Source organism: Sander lucioperca, chromosome 18 (assembly GCF_008315115.2).
Source record: "Sander lucioperca isolate FBNREF2018 chromosome 18, SLUC_FBN_1.2, whole genome shotgun sequence".
NCBI classification, from domain to species: Eukaryota; Metazoa; Chordata; class Actinopteri; order Perciformes; family Percidae; genus Sander; species Sander lucioperca.
This window is the reverse complement of record NC_050190.1, coordinates 28,101,672-28,124,647: the sequence shown is the minus strand read 5'-3', so window position 1 is coordinate 28,124,647 and position 22,976 is coordinate 28,101,672. Positions and strand designations below refer to the sequence as shown.

Below are 22,976 nucleotides of genomic sequence, written 5' to 3'. Positions count from 1 at the left end.
TAGTGGTCCCCTAATACTGTATCTGAAGTCTCCTTTATATAGACCTTAGTGGTCCCCTAATACTGTATCTGAAGTCTCTTTTATATAGACCTTAGTGGTCCCCTAATACTGTATCTGAAGTCTCCTTTATATAGACCTTAGTGGTCCCCTAATACTGTATCTGAAGTCTCCTTTATATAGACCTTAGTGGTCCCCTAATACTGTATCTGAAGTCTCTTTTATATAGACCTTAGTGGTCCCCTAATACTGTATCTGAAGTCTCCTTTATATAGACCTTAGTGGTCCCCTAATACTGTATCTGAAGTCTCTTTTATATAGGTCTTAGTGGTCCCCTAATACTGTATCTGAAGTCTCTTCCCCGAAATTCAGCCTTGGTGCAGAATTAGAGCCACTAGAGCCATAGGCAGGCTGGGGCAACTCATATTAATGTTAAAAAACCTCATAAAGTGAAATTTTCATGCCATGGGACCTTTAAAAAAATTATGCTTAAACATATACTTTTCTGCGTCTAGGGGTCTCTTAATCAAAACAATAACAAAAGAGGCAGTTTGGTGAAGTTGTGAAGCAGCGTGGGATCATGGGAGCTTCATGGGAAGTAGTCTTTATGGCATCCAGCTTCTCCTTGTTAGGATTCCTTCAGTGTTCATCCATCAGGTCAGGAGGTTTTTATCCGCACAGGTCTCCTTCTCTCTAGTCTGGCATAGCGCTGCGGAGGAGGGTCTGGCTAGTCCACACAGCATTCTGGGATGGGAGAAAAACGTGCTCTGATTTATTGACATTTCTGTAAACCAATCACAATCGTCTTGGGGCGGGGCTAAGCGCCGGACGGAGCCGCGGTGCCGCTGCAAAATAGCCTCGGGAAGGAACTTGTTTTGGTGGAACATGTTTACGTTCAAAAGTTGTTTTGGCTGTCTGGATTTACCCTGCAGAGATCTGAGGAGCAGATAAATCCACCGTAGTTTAAAATTACAACAAAAGAAAGAGGAAGGTAACGGACACCCAGCCGAAAATATAAAGACATACGGCAGAATTTCCAGCGGCAACGAGCAATCCTGGAAGTGGAAGGTCGTGGATATAGACTACCTTCCTCTTAAACTAACGGACATGCTGATTCAAACAGAAAACAGTGGGAAAAAAGCACCTGAAAAGGCAATATAACGGCCTACAAGTCCAGCTGAAATTATTAGCTGATTAAACACACAACTGTTTGGATCCTTTCCACTTTGTACAATGGGAGGATTCTTCTGCATTGAGTACTTTTGCTTTTAATACTTCAACTACATTTTCCTGACGATACTTATAGACTTTTAGTAACATTTTCAATGCAGGACTTTTTACCTGTAATATAGTATTTTTTTATAGTGTGGTATTAGTACTTTTACTGAAGTAAAGGATCAGAATACTTCTTCCACCGCTGCTGAGCGCTCGACATCGTTTCTTTTAGGTTTCAGTGAATGTTTTCGGCAGATGCCGAATGTTTGTTTGTATGTCTGCCACTCTGGATGCTTCACTTCAATACGCACTGTCCACAAACTACAGCTCCCCCCCCTCCAGCTAATAGAAGGTGACAGCGAGGCTCTGATATCGATACCTGCTGCATGATGAGGATTAAAGATCCGCCGACTCCCCGCCAAGAACACAGACTGTGTGTGTGTGTGTGTGTGTGTGTGTGTGTGTGTGTGTGTGTGTGTGTGTGTGTGTGTGTGTGTGTGCGTGCGTGCGTGCGTGCGTGCGTGCGTGCGTGCGTGCGTGCGTGCGTGCGTGCGTGTTTTGATTATACCTGTGTGTTTGTGTGTTTCTTGGTTCAATTTGTGTTCCTTGGTTGTGTGTGTGTGTGTGTGTGTGTGTGTGTGTGTGTGTGTTTTGTGTACGCCCCGCTGGTGTTTTTTGAAGAGGTGTTTTCTCGTTAAGAGTTGCTCGTTAGGGGTTGAAGGCGAGCAAACAGGTGAGACGTTGCCGCAGCAACGGCACCACCAAACACGATCAGACTTTCATCTTCATCTGCTCGGGAGGAGAAGAAAACCACTCAGCTCTTTCATCTGCTTGAAGGAGTGGAGACAGAGAGAGACTCAAAAGCACAGAGTAAAGAAAAAGAAGAAGGAGAGATTAAGCAGAGAGAAAGCAATGAGTGACAACGAGAGGCAGAAGGAGAAATAGAAAGATAAACAGAAGGAGGACATAGGAGAAGAGAGGGATGGCAATAAAAAAATGGAAGAAAACGACTTAACCTGCTAAAAGTGCAGGAAGAAAACAGACGATGGAAAAAATGAAGCAGATTGAGATGAGGTTATCTTGTGTTTGGAAATCTCAACTTTTCACGAGCTGACATGTTTTCAGTGTTGTGACCACGCCCTGGTGGCCGGTTAGCTCAGTTGGTAGAGTGGACGCACGTATGCAGAGGTTTATTCCTCGACGTAGAAGGTCCAGGGTTCGAATCTGACCTGTGACGGTTTTCCTGCATGTGTTCCCCCCTCTCTCTCTCCCCTTTCATATCTCTCTACTTTCCTGTCCAATAAAGGCAGAAATGCCCAAAAAAAAAAACATAGTATAGTTAAAACTTAGTATAGTTTATTTTGGATATTTGTTTTTGGTCACTTACAACATTTAATACATATATAAATATATAAATTATATACATAACAAACAAAAAACAAACAGACAAACTAACTAACGGAACAAAAAGATGAGAAAAGAAAGAACAAAAGATGTACAAGGAACAAAACGGGACCGAAAAGATGTAGGCTGAAGCCTAAGCTTATTACACCTACCATTTTAACATTAATTATAATCATTCAAACAAAGGAATCAAAGAAAGCATAAAGAAAGTTACAATGTTAAGCTTGAGTTACCCCCCTAGAGATGTAACTTTATTTGGCTAAAGACTAGGCATGGGCTGGTTACCGGTCTCAAGGTATACCGCAGTTTTAAAAAGTCACGGTTTCAAAGCCACTCAAATTTTTCATCATACCGTTCCGGCACTTTCTTCAAAAGGACAGAAAGTGCAGTGTAGAAATCCCTCTCCCTGCCAGTGTTCAGTGTGTTTAAAAATCAAATACATTGTGTTCAATAGAAGAAAAGTAGTTTTTTACGCAGACATTTCAAAATAATCAACACATTCTCATGAACGGGTTCGTAGGATGTCGTACGAAAAGTTACGCACACTAAGGACCCTATCTTGCACCCGGCGCAGCACAAAGCCCGACGCAAGTGTCTTTGCTAGTTTAAGACCGACGCAGTTGTCAATTTCCCGTCCAGCGCCTGCGTCGTTTAAATAGCAAATGCACCAGCGGGAAGTGATCGCGCCATTGACCAACAAAAACCTGGTCTAAAGTCAATAATGCAGCATTTAAGTTATTTTACGTTTAAGTTTTTTACTTTTTTCTGCCGTTAACACGCCCTAAACGCACCTGCGCCAGGCGCTTCACGCCGTGCGCTAAGATCGTTAAAATAGGGCCCCATTGGTTTCAACTTATGACATTCTTGTACACTTTGGCCTTCCGTAGATTCCCTTTCCTACTTTCCCTTTTCCTTTTCTCTCAGTAGATGAACTTGAGGTCTGTGTTGACTCGAGTGACAAGCATCTGACAGAGCGGCAGTTGCTAGCTGTTTACGCCGCTACAGAGCTCAGACACCGGTGCCGCTGCTCCGCATGGTGCTCCGCATGGTGCTCCGCATGGTGCTCCGCATGGTGCTCCGTCAGGTCAGCGGTAGTTGGTGGTTCAGTTACCCCAGAATAGGTGACTGTGAGCCGGGTACAGAGCACCACGAGCTGCCGGTCATTTTGGCAGAGATTACGGTTCCGTTTAGGCAAGAAAAAGTGAGCGTTATCATGCGACGAAAGTTAAGTTTAGGCACCGAAACGACTAGTTAAGTTTAGGAAAAGGTCGTGGTTTGGATTAAAACACTCCCAAGAAACGCCTTTCCTGGGTGAAGATCTTTAGTTTTCCCCGAGAAGCGAACTCCGCTCCCTGGCTTGAAAGTCCTGTATGTTGACGCCCATCCATCCCCCCCGACATCCTCCCTACGTGGCCAGCAGTGTTCTTATACAGCAGCGCTCAATGTGGTGCACACAGCAACAACAAAAAAACGTGGAAATCATACGAATTACAGTGCTTATCTTTTCATAGCTTTTCAAACGTATGGTTCATGAGAACAGGCTGAAATAAAACATTTTAAAGCTGTAATTGCAATACCTCAATACCGTGAAACAGTTATATTTTTGCTGGTTATCATACCGTCAGAATCTAATACCGGCTCATGCCTACTAAAGACGTAGAAGTCGTTTCTCAACCCATAGAGGAACACTTCATCTTTCATTTTACCTGAACATTTTAAAAATCAATAACAAAGCCATTGAGAGGTTTGGAGTTTCTACAGAGGAGGCAGGGGCGATGAAAGGCCAAACATCTGTTATAATATCCAGATGTTTCACCGACTCAGAGCCTAACATTTATCAAAGTTGTGATACTCGTGATAGAAAACTAAACACGGCCCCCGGAGACATCGGTAAGGAGAGAGAGACAAATAGAGCCGGAAGAGAAAATCACCATCTGCTAAAACAGCAGGAAAAGACAGAGAGAGAGAGAGAGAGAGAGAGAAACAAAAACAAGGGATGAAGACAGCGGTGGAGGAAGTATTTACATCCTTCACTTCAGTAAAAGTCCTAATACCACACTGTAAAAATAATCTGTTACAAGTTAAAGTCCTGCATTGAAAATGTTACTTCAGTAAAAGTCTGTAAGTATCATCAGGAAAATATAGTTAAAGGTGCAGTAGTTAAGACTTATAAAACTAACTTGCACTAACAATCACTGCTCATCATCTCATCACTGAGAAGTTGTCGATGTTCAAATTTTTTGGCTAAGTCCTGGATCTTCACAATCCTACCTACAGCACCTTTTAAGTATTAAAAGTAAAGAAGAATCCTCCCATTGTAGAAAGTGTGAAGGATCCAACCAGCTGTGTGTTTAATGGTCTGATCATCTCAGCTGGACTTGTAGCCGTTATATTGTTGGCTAGTTTACTTTAGAATCAAACATTAGATTTTATAAACTACATGTGTTTTATGGTCAGATATCTGAATGTGTAAAGTAACTAGTAACTAAAGCTGTAACAGATGAATGTAGTGGAGTAACTAAAGTAACTAGTAACTAAAGCTGTAACAGATGAATGTAGTGGAGTAAAAAGTACAATATTTCTCTCTGAAATGTAGCGGAGTAGAAGTAGAAAGTGGCATGAAAAGAAAAGACTACAAGTAAAGTACAAGTACCTCAACATTTGTGCTCAAGTACCGTACTGGAGTAAATGTACTGGATGAAAGATGGAGATAGAGAAGGGTGAGGAAGAGAGGAAACTGAGGGCTAGCGAGAGGGAAAAATGGAAAGAGTGATCAGGAAGGAAACAAACTAAACGAGAGATGGAGAGAACAGCCTGTAAAGTGAGATGCAGGAAAGAGAGATGGCTGAGAGAGAGAGAGAGAGTTGTAAAGACGAATATACGGAGAAATGCAGACAGACAGAAGGAGATTGGATTTTATTGATAGCAGCGTTTTAACTCTGCGCGGCGCGTTCGCTCGGCTGCATTAGTGAGAACAGTAAATACTTTCACTCGCAAAGACTTCATATATCCTCCATTTGTTTAATGCTGCTGAATATTTTAAGAGTAAAGCTTTCATCCCTGAGACGTGTGTGTGTGTGTGTGTGTGTGTGTGTGTGTGTGTGTGTGCAGCTAATAACTTAAAATAATCAATAAGCCCCGGTGATGTCAGCTGTAATCTATTTTGACTTTCACAAGAAGGCCGCCAAGCTTTTTGTCACAGAGGTTTCCTTTTAATAAAACGACCACACCGATATAAAGCAGAGTTACTGCATGTCTGAGCCTGGATGGTATGACTCTTTGTTTTTTCCTATTTTAATTTGAGTTTTCCCATCATCCTTTGGGCGGTAGTGGAATGTAACTAACGCCTACCAGACACTAGAAGACTCTGAACAGACTTTGAATAGACTATTCACAGCGCTGTGGAGAGCTGGCAATGCCAGACTATAACTCAGTAAATACAGGAACAAACACACATCGTACACATATTGCTGAAACCACAGAAAAAATACTTTTCTTGTAACATCACGTCCTGTCTAGTCTATATCCTCGACGTTCTACTTCCGGGACTGCTCTGGTGCCGCAGGAAATTCCACAGGATGCATGTCTTTTCACCTTCTCACCTGTTACCTTCCTCTTCCTCTGTGTTGGCGTTCTAAACTCTGGTGGATTTCTGAGGACTATGGTTAACTGCTCCTCAGATGAGAGAGAGAGAGAGAGAGAGAGAGAGAGAGAGAGAGAGAGAGAGAGAGATGAGGAAGAGTATGTAGATGACAGACTTGGTGTAGCTGAGAGAGAGAGAGAGAGAGATGAGGAAGAGTATGTAGATGACAGACTTGGTGTGGCTGAGAGAGAGAGAGAGAGAGATGAGGAAGAGTATGTAGATGACAGCATTGGTGTAGCTGAGAGAGAGAGAGAGAGAGAGAGAGAGAGAGAGAGAGATGAGGAAGAGTATGTAGATGACAGCGTTGGTGTAGCAGAGAGAGAGAGAGATGAGGAAGAGTATGTAGATGACAGACTTGGTGTAGCTGAGAGAGAGAGAGAGAGAGAGAGAGAGATGAGGAAGAGTATGTAGATGACAGCATTGGTGTAGCTGAGAGAGAGAGAGAGAGAGAGAGAGAGAGAGAGAGAGAGAGAGATGAGGAAGAGTATGTAGATGACAGCGTTGGTGTAGCAGAGAGAGAGAGAGATGAGGAAGAGTATGTAGATGACAGACTTGGTGTAGCTGAGAGAGAGAGAGAGAGAGAGAGAGAGAGAGATGAGGAAGAGTATGTAGATGACAGACTTGGTGTAGCTGAGAGAGAGAGAGAGAGAGAGATGAAGAAGAGTATGTAGATGACAGACTTGGTGTAGCTGAGAGAGAGAGAGAGAGAGAGAGAGAGAGATGAAGAAGAGTATGTAGATGACAGCGTTGGTGTAGCTGTAGGCGCTGTGAGCAGTGTGTGTGTGTGTGTGTGTGTGGGAAGAAAGCGTCGTCAGGAATTCATTAGGCTCGTTGGGCGATAACGAGTGCTCGTGGTTTTAATTGACTTAATCAACAAATAGAATTAATCAGAGATTTCTAATTAATGGTAATTGATTGGAATATCCACTGGGTTACTGCGCAAGCAGCCCAAATTTTCCTTCCCCCTCTTTTTATTTCTGTCTCTCCGTACTTTACAGTTTGCCCTTGTCCTCTCTCCTTCTCGTCCTCACTCTGTTGTTTTTCTTTCTCTGGCTCACAAAATCTCTCTCAATTCTTTTTCTTATTTTTATGATTTTTATATATATTAGACATTTTTGTGTCTAAACGTAAACCAAACCTTAACCGTACAGGTGGCAGATCAGACACTTGTTTTTCTTGCTTTTTTTCGTATTTTTTTGTCGTTTCTTTAAACATTTATTTTTTTGTCCCTTTTTTTTTTTTGCAGTTTTGTCGTTTATTTTCACAATTTTTGTCCCTTTCCAATATGTTTGTCACCCTTGCGCAATTTTTTTACGCTTTTGTGTTAATGTGTTTGTACGGCTGTGTATTGGCAAGAATCTGGCGATACGATACGTATCACGATACATGGGTCACGATTCAATATATTGCAATATATTTCAATACTGTGCGTAAGGCGATATATTAGGATTTTTTTTAAGTATAATTTTAGAAAAACTAATATTTAAAAAAAGACATGATGTGCATAAAAGTCAAAGAAGTTTACTTTAGGTAAACAATTCAGTACACAGAAAATCAAACTGCCAGTTTGGGATTGTGGTTCCCAGGTTCTTAGTGAGCTAATGTTTATATGCTAAAGTAGGCCAAAGTTCAGCCATAGCTACGTTGTTAGCTTCTAGGAGCACCGTGGCTCCGTCTGGCACTTAGCGCTGCCCAAGACGATTGTGATTGGTTTAAAGAAATGCCAATAAACACGAGCATGTTTTTCTCCCATCCACAGCGCTGCAGACCTTCCTCCGCAGCTTAGCTATCGTATCGTCATATGTTTTTAAGCTTGATTTATAGTCCTGCAGCGGCTCCATGCAGCACTTTCTCTGTAGCCTACGTAAGTGGCCTGAAGTTTATACTTGTGTGTTGGTGTGTGTGTCGATCTCTTCAAGAGAAGAGCAGGGCCGGCAAGTGTGTGTGTATGTGGGGAGTGTGTGGTAGAGCGAGTGAGAGAGTGACAGCGATTAGCTTCGGAGCGAGTAGCAACTCTAGAGTCATAGTGAGAGAAACAAAGAGTCTCCTCTGTTCTTTCTGACCACGGTGGGAAATCTGGAGCAGGAGAAGTTAACCCTGTCCTTGATTTCATGTTGTTTACGGAGAAGGAGAACCAGGAAATGAGTCAGGGGAAATGCAACGCCACCAAGCCACGGCCGAGCGACATGTAGGTACATTTTTTAAGAGGTGCATGTGTAGCTAGGCCATAGGGTCCGAATCTACACGCACCTACGCTGTCGATTTTACGCAGGACCATAAATTGGCCTTTAGTATCAACACATTTCAAATGTTGCCTAGTCGCAGTCCTGTTTCTCTCTCTCTTTCACTCTCATTTCAAAGTGTTTGACTGTTTAAAACCACTGACGTAGCAACCACACTAACAACCTCCACTCTCCTCTATCCTCTCCTCCCTCCCTCCCTCCCTCCCATCCCTCCCTCCCTCTCTTCACGGCAGGTCTCGGTAATTAGATTGTGGAGATGAGGAGGTGGAGGAGAGTTAAGAGGATTTTGTTTTTAGGAGAGGTAGATTTAAGAACGAGAGAGATGGGGGGGGGGTGGAGTGGGAGAGAAGAAGAGCGATCGAGCTTTAGAGTGAGAAGAGAAGGAGAGAGAGAGTAAGTAAAGCAGGAATTAAAGGAAGGGGAGAGTAGATCCTCTTCTTTTTGTTTATCCAGAGTCGGTCACCCCTTCCTCCTGAAAGAGGATGTTGAGTGACAGGCGGAGAAGTACATGAAGAGAGAGAGAGATAAAGACATCACTTGTTCTTTTTGTGTGTCTCCTGTTGGTCGCCCTTGAATTTAACCACGAACAGACGACGAAAACAGAAGACAGAAACAGCATTACACCCTGAGAGAACTTGGATTAAATTTCTAGAGTATTTAAAAAAAGAGGATTTCTGGGGGGAGAGGATGTTTTTGTTGCTTTAAAAAAATAAAAATAAAAAAGTCAGTTTTTACACATTTTTAATACATTTTTTTCAATATTTTTGCCGCTTTTTCCGACACTTCAATTTCATTTCTCTGTGGGCTCTTTGCGACAGCGGAGAACATGAATATTCGCTTGTTTTCCTGACAGAGTACCATAATGCCAAACACTGAGGTGTTGATTCTCACAAGTCAAAGAAGCAAAAACAGAGATCCTGAGGCCACCATATTGGACACACTTGTTCCTTTTTTTTTTTGCATAAAACTATTAAAATGTAAAAGTTTTGTTCATCAACACAATATAGTTTTTAGGAATCACGCTCTGATTTCCCAATTTTACGTTTCAATTTCAATTCAGTTTTATTTATAGTATCAAATCATAATAAGAGTTATCTCATCACACTTTACAGATAGAGTAGGTCTAGACCACACGCTGTAATTAACAAAGACCCAACAATTCTGGTAATTCCCCCAAGAGCAAGCATTTAGTGCAACAGTGGCGAGGAAAAACTCTCTTTTAGGCAGAAACCTCAGACAGACCCAGGCTCTTGGTGGGAGGTGTCTGAAGATGCCGGTTGGGGGTGTGATGAACAATGTCAATTATAGTAACGGTAAAGATAATGGAACTGTGACTAGAAATAGTAGTTGTTGTAGTTCATGGCGTAGCAGGGCACTGCAGGCCGGCAGGATGTAGCAGGGCACTGCAGGCCGGCAGGATGTAGCAGGGCACTGCAGGGCGGCAGGATGTAGCAGGGCACTGCAGGGCGGCAGGATGTAGCAGGGCACTGCAGGGCGGCAGGATGTAGCAGGGCACTGCAGGGCGGCAGGATGTAGCAGGGCACTGCAGGGCGGCAGGATGTAGCAGGGCGTAGCAGGGCACTGCACGGCGTAGCAGGGCATAGCAGTAGCAGGACCACGGCGACAGCTGCAACCATGATTTAGGTGCCACCCTAATCCAGGGAAAACTGCAGGGTGAGAAAACATAAGGGCTCTGGGGAATAAACTCCAGAGTCTCTAATTTCTAAGTTTGGTTGTCTTTATCTTTTCTATCCCCCCCCCCTTGTCTCTTTTTTTGTAACTCGCTTCAATCTTCTATCTCTCTCTGATTCTCTCTTCACACTGCCTCTCCTCTTCCCCTCCGTCGACCTACCTCGCACTTGTTTTTCGGGGCTTTTCTGTCCATCGCATCCCTCCCTCTACATCTTCTGTCTCTTTCTCTCTATCTTCCTCTGAAGCCACTCCACGGCTTTCCATGTATTTGGGAAGAAAAGCTTTTTAGCAAATATTTGTCCGACTGTGTCTGTAGAGCCCTCTGAGTCAATATGGGCCCAGCCAGGCTCGACCCACCAGAGAGAGAGAGAGAGAGAGAGAGGGGAGGGGAACGTGAGGGGGGGAATGAGAGGGGGATCAGTGCATAAAAACCAGCAGTGCGGAAACAATAGAGACTTAGGATTCTCTCTTCCTCCTCTCTGTCTGAAAATAAACTCTCAGGGAAACGGCTTTTGCTATCTGAAACCAAACTGCAACCATGAAACTGATCACAAAATGATGATCAAAATGATATTTATCAGTATTATATTGGTTCTATCCTCTCTCTTGTTATAGAGACATCGCATGGTTGTAAATGAAAACTAAAATACAGTGTTTTCTCCTGCTTTTCTTCAAGAAAATGTGAGTTTAAAAAAAAAAAAAAAGCCATTTCCCCATACATTTTGTATCTCATTGTTGGTTTTTGTCCCTTTGTGAGTTTTATGTGTCTCTTTGCAGTCGTGTTGTGTCTCTTTTTGGTTCATTTCTGGGGTTTTTGGGTTGTTTTGGGTCTCTGTGGTCATTTAGCGTCTCTCTGTAGTCGCTTTGTGACCCTTTGTGGTAGTTTTGCGTATCTTTTTCACATCATTTTGAGCCTATTATTATCACCATATATGTGTCTAAAATGTTGAAAAAGCTATAGCAGATAATAAATAAATAACACCCAAAAAGCTTAAAGACAAAACTTAAAGCTAAAGAAGTCTGACTACAATCATTAGATCTGAGAAAAGCCTTTTAGTGACATTCATTTGGCTCGGGTTCTGCCCCTAAACCTTATAATGGCAGGGAAAATCCTGAAATACATACCATAAATCCTCAGCTAGTGGCCCGTTCACTTGCTAAACAGAAGTGGCTTTAAGTCTATTATCCCGTGGTACCCTCATGAAGTCTTTCTTGTAAAAAAAGTTGTGTACACATTCATTTCTCAGTAAAATGTATTGTGTTTCCTTGAGGCCTAACATCTTCTGCATGCATTAACTTTCTCATAAAACATTTGCAAAGATGAATATTTGGATCCATTAAAACGTACTGTCACTAATGTGCATGAGATGCGTTAAGAATCAGACTGCGTTGCTTAATTCATTCATTCACACTGACATCTTGTTCATTTTAGCTGATTTCTAATGAGAGGGGTGAGGTTGTTTGGAACCAATCAGTTAATTAGTGGAGACCTTCTTCTACAACGCTGCGGAGGAGGGTCTGGCTAGTCCACACAGCATTCTGGGATGGGAGAAAAACGTGCTCTGGTTTGTTGGCATTTCTTTAAACCAATCACAATTTTATTGGGCGGCGCTAGGCTCCGGGCAGAGCCACGGTGCCTCTGCTAAATAGCTTCAGGAAGGAACTTGTTTTGGTGGAACGTGTACGTTCAAAAGTAGATATCTCTCCGACCAGGGGAAGCAGAATCTGTCCTCTGTCAGAGTCTACATCAGATTCAATTTCAATTCTATTTAGAGTGTCACATCACAACAGGAGTTATCGCAGGACACTTTACAGATATAGTAGGTCTAGACCACACTCCATAATTTACAAAGACCCAACAATCCCCCACACCCCAAGAGCAAGCATTTGGTGCGACAGTGGCGAGGGAAGACACAGACAGATATGGAGGCATATGATTCATAATAATTACAGCAGTTGGTATGATGAACAGTGGCAATTATAGTACCAATAAAGATAATAGAACTATGACTAGAACTAATAGTAGTAGCAGTGCAGGGCCCAACCACAGTACAGGACAAAGTCTGAAGAAAATAGTGCAAAAATACACTTTGGGTCGCATCCATTAGGCGGGCTGTGTCAACAACTGTATTGATTATATGTTGAAGCAAATCATTTCAGTCTCCTGTTAAGCTGCTATCATTTGTTTGCTGACTGTGATGTCAAAGTTATTCCATTACCGAGTGGATGAAATCAGATCCTACAAAAATGTGACTTGTGTTCCCTGCTCAAAAGTCGTGACGGGAAGAACTTCTTCAGCTCGTCAGCTCCTATTTATAGCAAAGGTATTTCTCAGTGAGACTTTCAAAGCTACGGCCGTCGTCCTCCTCCGACTCTTACACGCTGAATTATTGTTCCAGCTTCAATCTAAGTTGAATTCATCTCGCTGTGCTCGCTCCGCGCCGTCTGCTGCAGTTCTTTGGCGCAGAGCGAGTATCACTCAGTCGTTTTGTTGTTGTTTCGAGGCCTCCTCCTTCAACGTAATACACACCTCCTGTTTGGAATAAATTTATCCGCAGCCTCACAAACACAAACACACACACACACACACACACATGCCGGGCTTGTCCTCTTGATCCTGTCTGCCGTATTCTGCATCCCCATCTCTTGTTTAGACAACAGGCGAGCCGCAAATATGCTAAACTGAAGAGAGCGGGAACAGGGAGATGAAAGACAGAAGAGGAAGAGTTGAGTGTGTGTGTGTGTGTGTGTGTGTGTGTGTGTGTGTGTGTGTGTGTGCGTGTGTGCGTGTGTGCGTGTGTGTGCGTGTGTTGTGTGCGTGTGTGCAGGAAAGAGTAAGAGAATCCCATTTCATTGTAATAGTATTTAATATTTATTGGAAAATGTAAAGAAAATGTAAAGGAAGTGCTTTTCAGCGAGCGGGCAGGATTAGCATAAATAGTTTGGGGCTTGGACGTGTTTGGTCCCTGCTGCAGAGGAGGGAGGCTGTCCCCTCGATTCTGACACACACACACACACACACACACACACACACACACACACACACACGCCTGCATGAGTAAACATGCAAACACACACACACTTGCTGACCTTTGGGTGTGAAAACTCATCAGCATATAGTGATTTATAATAGGCACTGCCAATCCTTGTGTTTCTTTTTCCGCCCTTATTTTGCATTTATTAGACAGCAGCAGAGAGGGGGGGATACTGGCTGTTGTCATTTTATTTTACGCACCGTTACTGCTGATCAAGGATCTGTGTGCTGGATTTGACTTTATGCTAATTAATTGTTATGAATGACCTGAATTTAACTGCACCGACCTGCGGAGAATCGGAAAGATAAATGGAAACAAATTCTTTACTGTGGTTTAAAGGAGCAAGCCGGCTTATTACAACTTTGGTCTTCTTTTCGTAGTTTTGTCCATTTCTGTCGGTAATAATAATGTTTTGTACTAATAATAATCTTTATTGATAGAGCACTTTTCAAAATTCACGTTACAAAGTGCTTCGCAAAACAGAAAAATAAAACAGAGCAGTCATGAAAACGATGTTTCTGCAGAAACGGGTAAAAACTATTTGTTGTATTAAAAAAAAAGTGCAGAGTAAGTGAGATAAAAACATTTTACAAAGAATAAAAGACACTTTAAAGGAGGTTCAAGCTCAAATAAAATCAGGAATGCCTCTTCAATGAAAGTATGTTTTAAGAAGGGATTTGAAGGAGCCCAGCTGACCTGTTATCCCCGTTTTACTCACTGAAATAATTGCTGAAATCTGTAAACACATCGACGTCAAAGTCTGATGGTTCAAGAATCAAGAGAGAGTCTGTCTAAAGGCGCTGACACACCGGGCTGATAATCGGCCGTCTGACAGTCTGGCGAGGTCGGTGACTCGAGTCTGATCGGTGTGTTCTGTGCCGTCGTCCCTCCGAGGGGCCGTCAGCCTTCATTTTGGCTGATTTGACATGTATAATCGGCAGGGCGGGCACTGCCAGCAGTCAGACTCAAATGACCCATCTGATTGGTGGAGAGCTAACCCAGAAACGGGGAGCAGGATGAGCGTGACTAGAGTCTCTCAAAATCTGACGAAAATCTTTTAAACTGACCTTTGTCGATCTGAAATGAAGACAGATTCAGCAACTGCACGGCCTATTTCTCTCTTCAAATGTTTTCAGAAACACGTTTCGGTGAACTATTTTAGTCCAATATGAGATCGTATTCTGAACGAGCCGCCATGACAGTCTGGCGTTGAATTTCTGGAGAAACCAGACCCACGTGACACGTTCGTCCAATCAGCTGCCGGTTTTCATTTTTGGGCGACAGTACAGATTAGCACCGCCTGCTGTTATGGAGACGTATTACGTCTCGTCTCTTTGGTGTTCTGAGGAACTTTTTTGACCAATTTGGGGAGACTGATCAGCCCAACTGGCTTTTCTGCTGACGGTCGGCCGTCTGGTTGGTGTGTCTGGGCCTTAACCCAAGGGCGTAACTTTGGGGGTGGGGTTGAGATCGCCACCTACCTAGCAAGGCCGTTTCAGCAGGGGGCCGGGACAAATTATAGCTGGGGGGGTCCAGGAAAATTTGGGGCATCAAACACTTCATTTCCTGCATTCTGCTGAATTTTTCTGCAACAATTAAGAGGGAAGGAGGTCTTTTCTTTGCTTGCCAATTACATTGAATCAAGGAAGCCAACCACTTATCATGTTTAGCAACAGTTATATTTTTCATTTATCATTATAATAAGATATTTAGGGGGGTTGTGTTGGCCAGTTTTGATAAATAGGGGGGTTGTAACCCCTCCATCCCCCCCGTAATAACATTTTGAGCATCAAACAATTGCACAATTTCCTGCATTCTGGTGAATTTTTCTGCAACAATTTGTGCCTTTTCTGCATGCACGTCTTTATTTATGTAAATATTATTATTATTTATATTATATCGCCTGTACTGTTCAAAGCTTGCTGCATATTCAAGACATTACACGCGTTTTCTGGATGTTTTATTAGGGATTATTATGTGGGGAATGTTCCCTTATCACACAGAAAAACTGCATTCCTTTCCACGTCACAACGTGCTTTACAAAACAGCAAAATAAAACAGAGCAGCCATAAAAACATCAGGTTTCTAAAACAAAACGGATAAAAACTATTTGTTGTATTAAAACCTGTACAGAATAGGTAAGAATAGGAAAAACATTTTGAAAGGATTAAAGACAGTTTAAAGGAGGTTCAAGCTCAAATAAAATCAGGAAAGGCTCTTCAATAATAGTCTGTTTTAAAGGTGCAGTAAGCGACAATAATCCAATACAGTTTTGTCAAATTTTTCAAATATCTCACCACGGTCCTTTAACTCTCTATTTTCTGTGTGCGCAATATATCGATACTATATGCGCAATATATCAATATCGCGATATGAGGCTAGATATCGTCTTAGATTTTGGATATCGTAATATGATGCGTTGTCTTTTCCTGGTTTTAAAGGCTGCATTACAGTAAAGTGTAGGGCTGTCCTCGACTAAAGAAATTCTTAGTCGACTAACACTTATATGATTTTGTCGATTAATCGATTAGTTGATGTAATCGACAGAGCTGTGCTCTTTGAGAGGTGGTTAAGACCAGAAAAGCACAATATAAATGTAGTTAATGAACCATCTGTAAAACTGAGTTTCTCCACAATTAATCCTGACACCACTTTACATCTTGTGTTTACCAGAAATGTGTCCATAAGTTTCTTGGAAATGAGTACCGTATTTTCCGGACTATAAGTCGCACTTTTTTCATACTTTGGCTGGTCCTGCGACTTATAGTCAGGTGCGACTTATATATCAAAATATATATAATTTAACATGTTTTTAAATGTTATTTCATACTGAAAACATTACCATCTACAGCCGCGAGAGGCGCTCTAGGCTTGTGACAACTATATGCTGCTCCTAAAGACAACTGAGAAAGAAAAGAAAATCTTATTCTGCAGATTACAAACTGCAGGTAGTAAAATACGCAGCCGAAAACGGTAATCGAGCAGCACAAAGAAAGTTTGGAGTGAGCGAGAAACTTGCGAGGGACTGGCGAAAAGGTTAGTCTTACTGCAATAAAGAAAACAAAGAAAGCTAATCGGCTAATCGCGGGCTGAAAGCAAGATGGCCAGAGCTGGAGGAACGAGTCCACAGATGGGTGCTTGAACAGCGTCCTGCTGGGAGAGGCTCGTCAACGCTGCAGTTACGTCTCCACGCCCTGGTAGTTGTTCTGTGTGCTACTGTGTAGTTGAATAACTGTTAATGTGTTACGTTAACATACCGGACACCTACCGTATTCAGCCCCTTGTTCTGTGTGCTACTGTGTAGTTGAATAACTTGCCTTTCCTGTTCTTGGTCTTGGATTTTGTGAAATAAATTTCTAAATAAATGCGACTTATAGTCCAGTGCGACTTATATATGTTTTTTTCCTCTTCATGACGCATTTTTTGACTGATGCGACTTATACTCCGGAGCGACTTATAGTCCGGAAAATACGGTAATTAAGCATGAATAAGCATAAAAAATGACTCATCAACTAAAGAAATCTTAGTCGACTAAGACCAAAACGACCGATTAGTCGACTAATCGACTAAGAGGTGGCAGCCCTAGTAAAGTGAAGTCATTTTCTGAACCTACCAGACTGTTCTAGCTGTTTCATTATTTACCTTTACCCACTGAGTCATTATATCCACATTTCTGATGGTTATTTATCTAAAATCTCATATATCAACATATATTCACATACATGTGAATAACATGTTGTTAAAGCACCAGTTGTCTTCTATGTATTTGATGTGGGGTTGCTGTGGCTGTTAATGTCAACGATATGGCTTTTATATTGCTACTTTTGGTGTGTGTTGTTTCTTTGTTTTGCTTATGTAAAAGGATAAACTGATGCAGTTGTGGGGAAATATGTTTAGGTTATAAGTAAGTAGTGTTTGTAGGTGACATGCAACTCAGTGTAAGGAGATGGACCGGAGAATAAGAGACAACTGGATTTAAAACATAAAATAAATATTGAAACAACTGGAATATGTTTATGTATACAATTGTTCAATAAGCATAAAATTGAAAATATTAAAAGCACCAATTGTCAATCCTACAATATCGTCGCAATATCGAAATCGAGGTATTTGGTGAAGAATATCATGATATTTGATTATCTCCATATTGTGCAGCCCTAGCGCTGAAGAAAATCTGGGGTTGAAAACAAACAGAAAGGAGTGCACGGGCAACAAAACACTATTTCAGCCAATCGGCAACAGGCAGTGGTAGCATCACTTCCCTTTAAGAAGGGATTTAAAGGAGAGCACTAACTCAGCTGACCTGATAACCTTGTGTTACGCTACCAGATGAATTGCCGTGATCTGTGAACACATAGACATTGCTACACCAAAGTCTGATGGTTCAAGAAACAAGAGATAGTTGTTCTAATTGCTTTATTTGGTTGTTGTAAATGTGTGAAATGCCGTTTATATTCCCTCATCGCACAGATAAACTGCATTTCTCTTCCCTACAAACAAGCTAGAAATGTAAAAACGCATCACTTTCTGCCGCCAGACAGCGACACGGAACAGCACACGGAAGATGCTTCATGTATCTGAATTCTAATAGTTTGAATATTCACTGCGTTTCGCTGACCTTTTTCTCTCTCCTGTCACCCTCCAGTCTCTGTGTTCGGAGGTGCGAGCCCGACGCCGAGGAGTCGCCTCCGTTCTGAAACTCTGCCAGAAGCTGCTGCAGCAGAGCCAGGTGGGTTGAAACATAAATCATAACTAATCTGATTTATTTACTAATTATAACATAATTTATTACGTTACAGTTGACCCGGAAAACAAATCTAAGAAAACTTTTAAACTTGACACGTCCTTTCGTAACCCAGAAAAGAGGAATATAAACTGAAGACAGAGCAGGCAAACTACTTTCAAACGGAAATTAATTTAATTTTCAAGAAAAAGATACTTAAATATACCGTATATTGGCCAGTTACATTTTCAAAAAATTTAAATTAGCTTGATTTTTGCATTTCCTTCTTAAAACCCGGGAGAATTAGTGACTTTGAACCTGACAGCCCCTTCCATAATCCAAAAAAGAAGAATATAAACTGAAGACAGAGCAGGCAAGCTACCTTGCTACTATATGTTTATTATTTTTTGCTCCATTTTTAAGAAAAAATACCGATATAATACCGTTAAAATTTGCCTCTTTTTTTTTTTGCACAAAGAGTTTGTCAAAGACAGACTAGGCAAACTTCTTTGGAACGGAAATGTATTTAAATTAAAAAATGATATGATATAAATATTTATTTATAGTTACATTTTCAAAAATTGCTAAAATTAGCTTTTTTGTACAAAAAAAAATCTTTTTGCATTTGAGTTTGTAGACAGAGCAGGCACACTAACTACTTTGGAACAGAAACTTATTTTGATTTTCAAGAAAAAGATTCTTATATAATATAAACATTTACCGGTAACATTTTCCAATTTTTTTAAAATTAGCTTGTTTTTTGCATTTGCGTTTGTTTTTTATTTCTTCGATTTTTTTTCTCATATTTCCTTAATAAAAACCCGGAAGAGTTAGTGATTTTGAACTTGACAACCCCTTCCATAATCCAAAAAAAGAATAAAATATAAACTGAAGACAGAGCAAGCAAAATACCTTGTTACTTTTATTATATTTTATAAATATTTTCTATATTATATATTATTATATTTATTATTTCTTACTCCTTTTTCAAGATAAAATACCAAATATTTTGCAATTTACATTTTAAATAAAATGTTAAAATTAGCTTTGTTTGTTTCTGAAGACAGAGCAGCAAAACTACAGAACGGAAGTTTATTTCAATTTTCAAAAATAAGATTTTTATATGATATAGTTGACTGTTAAATTAAAAAAAAAAAAATTGCTTGTTTTTTGCATTTGAGTTTGTTTTTATTTCTTACATTTTTTTTTATATTTTCCTTCATAAAACCCGGGAGAATCAGTGACAACCCTTTTAAAGGTGCTGTAGGTAGGACTGGGAAGATCCAGGACTTTTTGAAGAAGTTTAGAAAGAAATTTAGAAATTTGAACATCAACTTCTCAGTCCCTCCCCCCTTTCTGCTAAAGCCCAAAACAGTCTCCTAAGCCCCTCCCCCCACAAGGGAGAATGAATGCATAGCCATAGTTTTATAAGGCTTACTTACTGCACCTTTAATGACTCAGATTAACCTTGAAGAGAGGACTTATATTGATGTACACTCTTTACATTTAATCATATGATTAGTATGATAATTGCTTTCTTAATTCTGAACAAAACTGTTTCTGCTATTCCCCACCTCTGGGACAGTCGGGCCCCATGGCGGAGGTGGGCCCGGAGGCGGATCAGCACCGCGAGGCCCTGCAGCTGCTGTCAATCAACCTGGAGCGGAGGTGGGAGGCGATCGTGATGCAGGCGCTGCAGTGGCAGAACCGACTGAAGAGAGAGCTGGGAGAGCAGCAGGTTAGAGCGCTCTGACATTTACACTTTACATCCTTCACTCTGCTCTGCAGGCGCTTGGCTGACGCACGGTTACACTCACTGAGCATGTCAGAGTTTGATTAGATGCTAAGATGCAGCGTGAAAGACAGATGGTGCTGTGATTGAAGCCACAGTGTTTTAGTTATGGAGCGATCTTTACAAACCCGACACGGTGTCGAGACGTTTTGTGAAATGAGCCTAAACTCTGGAACAACGCACAAAAAAAACTTTGATACGAGCATAGACTGCTCTTTCCTTTTCTGTATTTGTTGTATTTGTTGTTCTACTGTTGTCTCTTTTCATACTACTCTCTACTGTTGTCTCTACATACTACTCTCTACTGCTGTCTCTCTACATACTACTCTCTACCGTTGTCTCTCTACATACTACTCTCTACTCTCTACTGCTGTCTCTCTACTGTTGTCTCTCTACATACTACTCTCTACTGTTGTCTCTCTTCATACTACTCTCTACTGTTGTCTCTCTACACACTACTCTCTACCGTTGTCTCTCTACATACTACTCTCTACTCTTGTCTCTCTTCATACTACTCTCTACTGTTGTCTCTCTTCATACTACTCTCTACTGTTGTCTCTCTTCATACTACTCTCTACTGTTGTCTCTCTACATACTACTCTCTACTGTTGTCTCTCTACATACTACTCTCTACTGTTGTCTCTCTACATACTACTCTCTACTGTTGTTTCTCTAAATACTACTCTCTACTGTTGTCTCTCTACATACTACTCTCTACCGTTGTCTCTACATACTACTCTCTACTGTTGTCTCTCTACATACTACTCTCTACTGTTGTCTCTCTACATACTACTCTCTACTGTTGTCTCTCTACATACTACTCTCTACTGTTGTCTCTCTACATACTACTCTCTACTGTTGTCTCTCTACATACTACTCTCTACTGCTGTCTCTCTACATACTACTCTCTAACGTTGTCTCTACATACCACTCTCTACTGTTGTCTCTCTACTGTTGTCTATCTACATACTACTCTCTACTGTTGTCTCTCTACATACTACTCTCTACCGTTGTCTCTCTACATACTACTCTCTAACGTTGTCTCTACATACTACTCTCTACTGCTGTCTCTCTACATACTACTCTCTACCGTTGTCTCTCTACATACTACTCTCTAACGTTGTCTCTACATACTACTCTCTACTGTTGTCTCTCTACGTACTACTCTCTACTGTTGTCTCTCTACGTACTACTCTCTACTGTTGTCTCTCTACGTACTACTCTCTACTGTTGTCTCTCTACGTACTACTCTCTACTGTTGTCTCTCTTCATACTACTCTCTACTGTTGTCTCTCTACATACTACTCTCTACCATTGTCTCTACATACTACTCTCTACTGCTGTCTCTCTACGTACTACTCTCTACTGTTGTCTCTCTACGTACTACTCTCTACTGTTGTCTCTCTACATACTACTCTCTACTGTTGTCTCTCTACGTACTACTCTCTACTGTTGTCTCTCTACGTACTACTCTCTACTGTTGTCTCTCTACATACTACTCTCTACTGTTGTCTCTCTACATACTACTCTCTACTGTTGTCTCTCTACATACTACTCTCTACCGTTGTCTCTCTACATACTACTCTACTGTTGTCTCTCTACATACCACTCTCTACTGTTGTCTCTCTACTGTTGTCTATCTACATACTACTCTCTACTGTTGTCTCTCTACATACTACTCTCTACCGTTGTCTCTACATACTACTCTCTACTGCTGTCTCTCTACATACTACTCTCTACTGTTGTCTCTCTACATACTACTCTCTACTGTTGTCTCTCTACATACTACTCTCTACTGTTGTCTCTCTACATACCTCTCTCTACTGAAGTCTCTCTACATACTACTCTCTACTGTTGTCTCTCTACGTACTACTCTCTACTGTTGTCTCTCTACATACTACTCTCTACTGTTGTCTCTCTACATACTACTCTCTACTGTTGTCTCTCTACATACTACTCTCTACTGATGTCTCTCTACATACTACTCTCTACTGTTGTCTCTCTACGTACTACTCTCTACTGTTGTCTCTCTACATACTACTCTCTACTAAAAACTGGTTTTCTAACAATTTGGACTTGCAGTGAATAAAGAGAGAAAAGCTGCACTTTCTGTTTAGTTTATTTCCATCAAATGGATCTACAACATCACAAACATAACATAAATGGTAAAAAACAAAAAAAAACAAAGTGTCCTTAATTCATACAGTGTAATCTTAACTCGTTTATAATCAATACTGACTGAAAAAGTTTAGGTTGAAGCATGAGCTTATTACACCTACCCTTATATCTGTTTAGCATTTTCTTTTTTAGTATTTTTTTAGCGTGTTACACATCATATCGTGATGTATCATTATGGGATTGTCTTGCAATATATTGATTATTGCAGAATTGCTGTATCACGATATTATCGGTGTCTCGAGCCATGTGTCGTGTATGGTATCATGAGGTACCCTGTGATTCCCACCCCCAGTGATGGTACCCTGGCATGTCTGCAGTTGTTTTGAAAAGACGGATGGAATAATGGCGCTCTGCCACTATCGGAGCAAAACTACCTGTTTCTATTGTGACTTTTTAAAAGGCTGAAGCTTCACACGACGGCTCCGTTCTAAATCAGAGAAACAGTCCACGAGCAGCCAGTTGATAAAAACTAATCTGTTAGTTCTCCGGTGCGATCAGTGTCACAGAAGCAATGTTTTCTCTGAAACCTCCGCCACAAACAAAAAGAAACGTGGCAAATGAGATTTTGACAGTTTGCATATCAGATCACCATGCGTGTCTGCCGCCATGACGGCGCGCCGCCAAACGGTTTGTCTGATTAGAAAATCTTCAGCCACTGAACCAGCTCCGGTTCTACGCCTCAGGTAGGAGCCGCTCGCTGCTGCAGGATGGCGGCGCAGCACATGTGCAGCTCGTGGGTGTTAGGAGAAATATCGCTCATGAGGGAGCCGTCCAGAGCCGGCTGCTCGGGCCGGGCAACGCACAGAAAGGGTGGGGAGAGAGAGCTGAGTGCTTTATTCAGCTGCAGCAGAATGGAGCTGTTATGGATTTCTAATAGTGATGAATATGTTTCTATAGAGACAGACGGAGGAGAGCATTTGAATATAAGGTCAACGGTTTTGCATAGAGAGACACACACACACACAGTCACACGCTGTCAAGTCTTAAGCAGACTTACACACAAACACACACATAGTGACAGTGACGTAAATCCATAAGTTGTGTTACATAAATG

At 41.4% G+C, this 22,976-nt stretch overlaps 1 protein-coding gene across 3 annotated transcripts in view; it reads left to right on the top strand.

Moving 5' to 3' along the window:
* akap6 (A kinase (PRKA) anchor protein 6) overlaps positions 1-22,976 on the top strand; it is a 281,507-nt gene that overhangs the window by 224,883 nt on the left and 33,648 nt on the right. For all 3 annotated transcript variants that reach the window (XM_031321329.2, XM_031321328.2, XM_035994985.1), the window contains 2 exons: positions 17,875-17,958; positions 19,538-19,690. In XM_031321329.2, the coding sequence (XP_031177189.1) occupies positions 17,875-17,958; positions 19,538-19,690 (237 nt within the window). The remainder of the gene's footprint in view (positions 1-17,874; positions 17,959-19,537; positions 19,691-22,976) is intronic.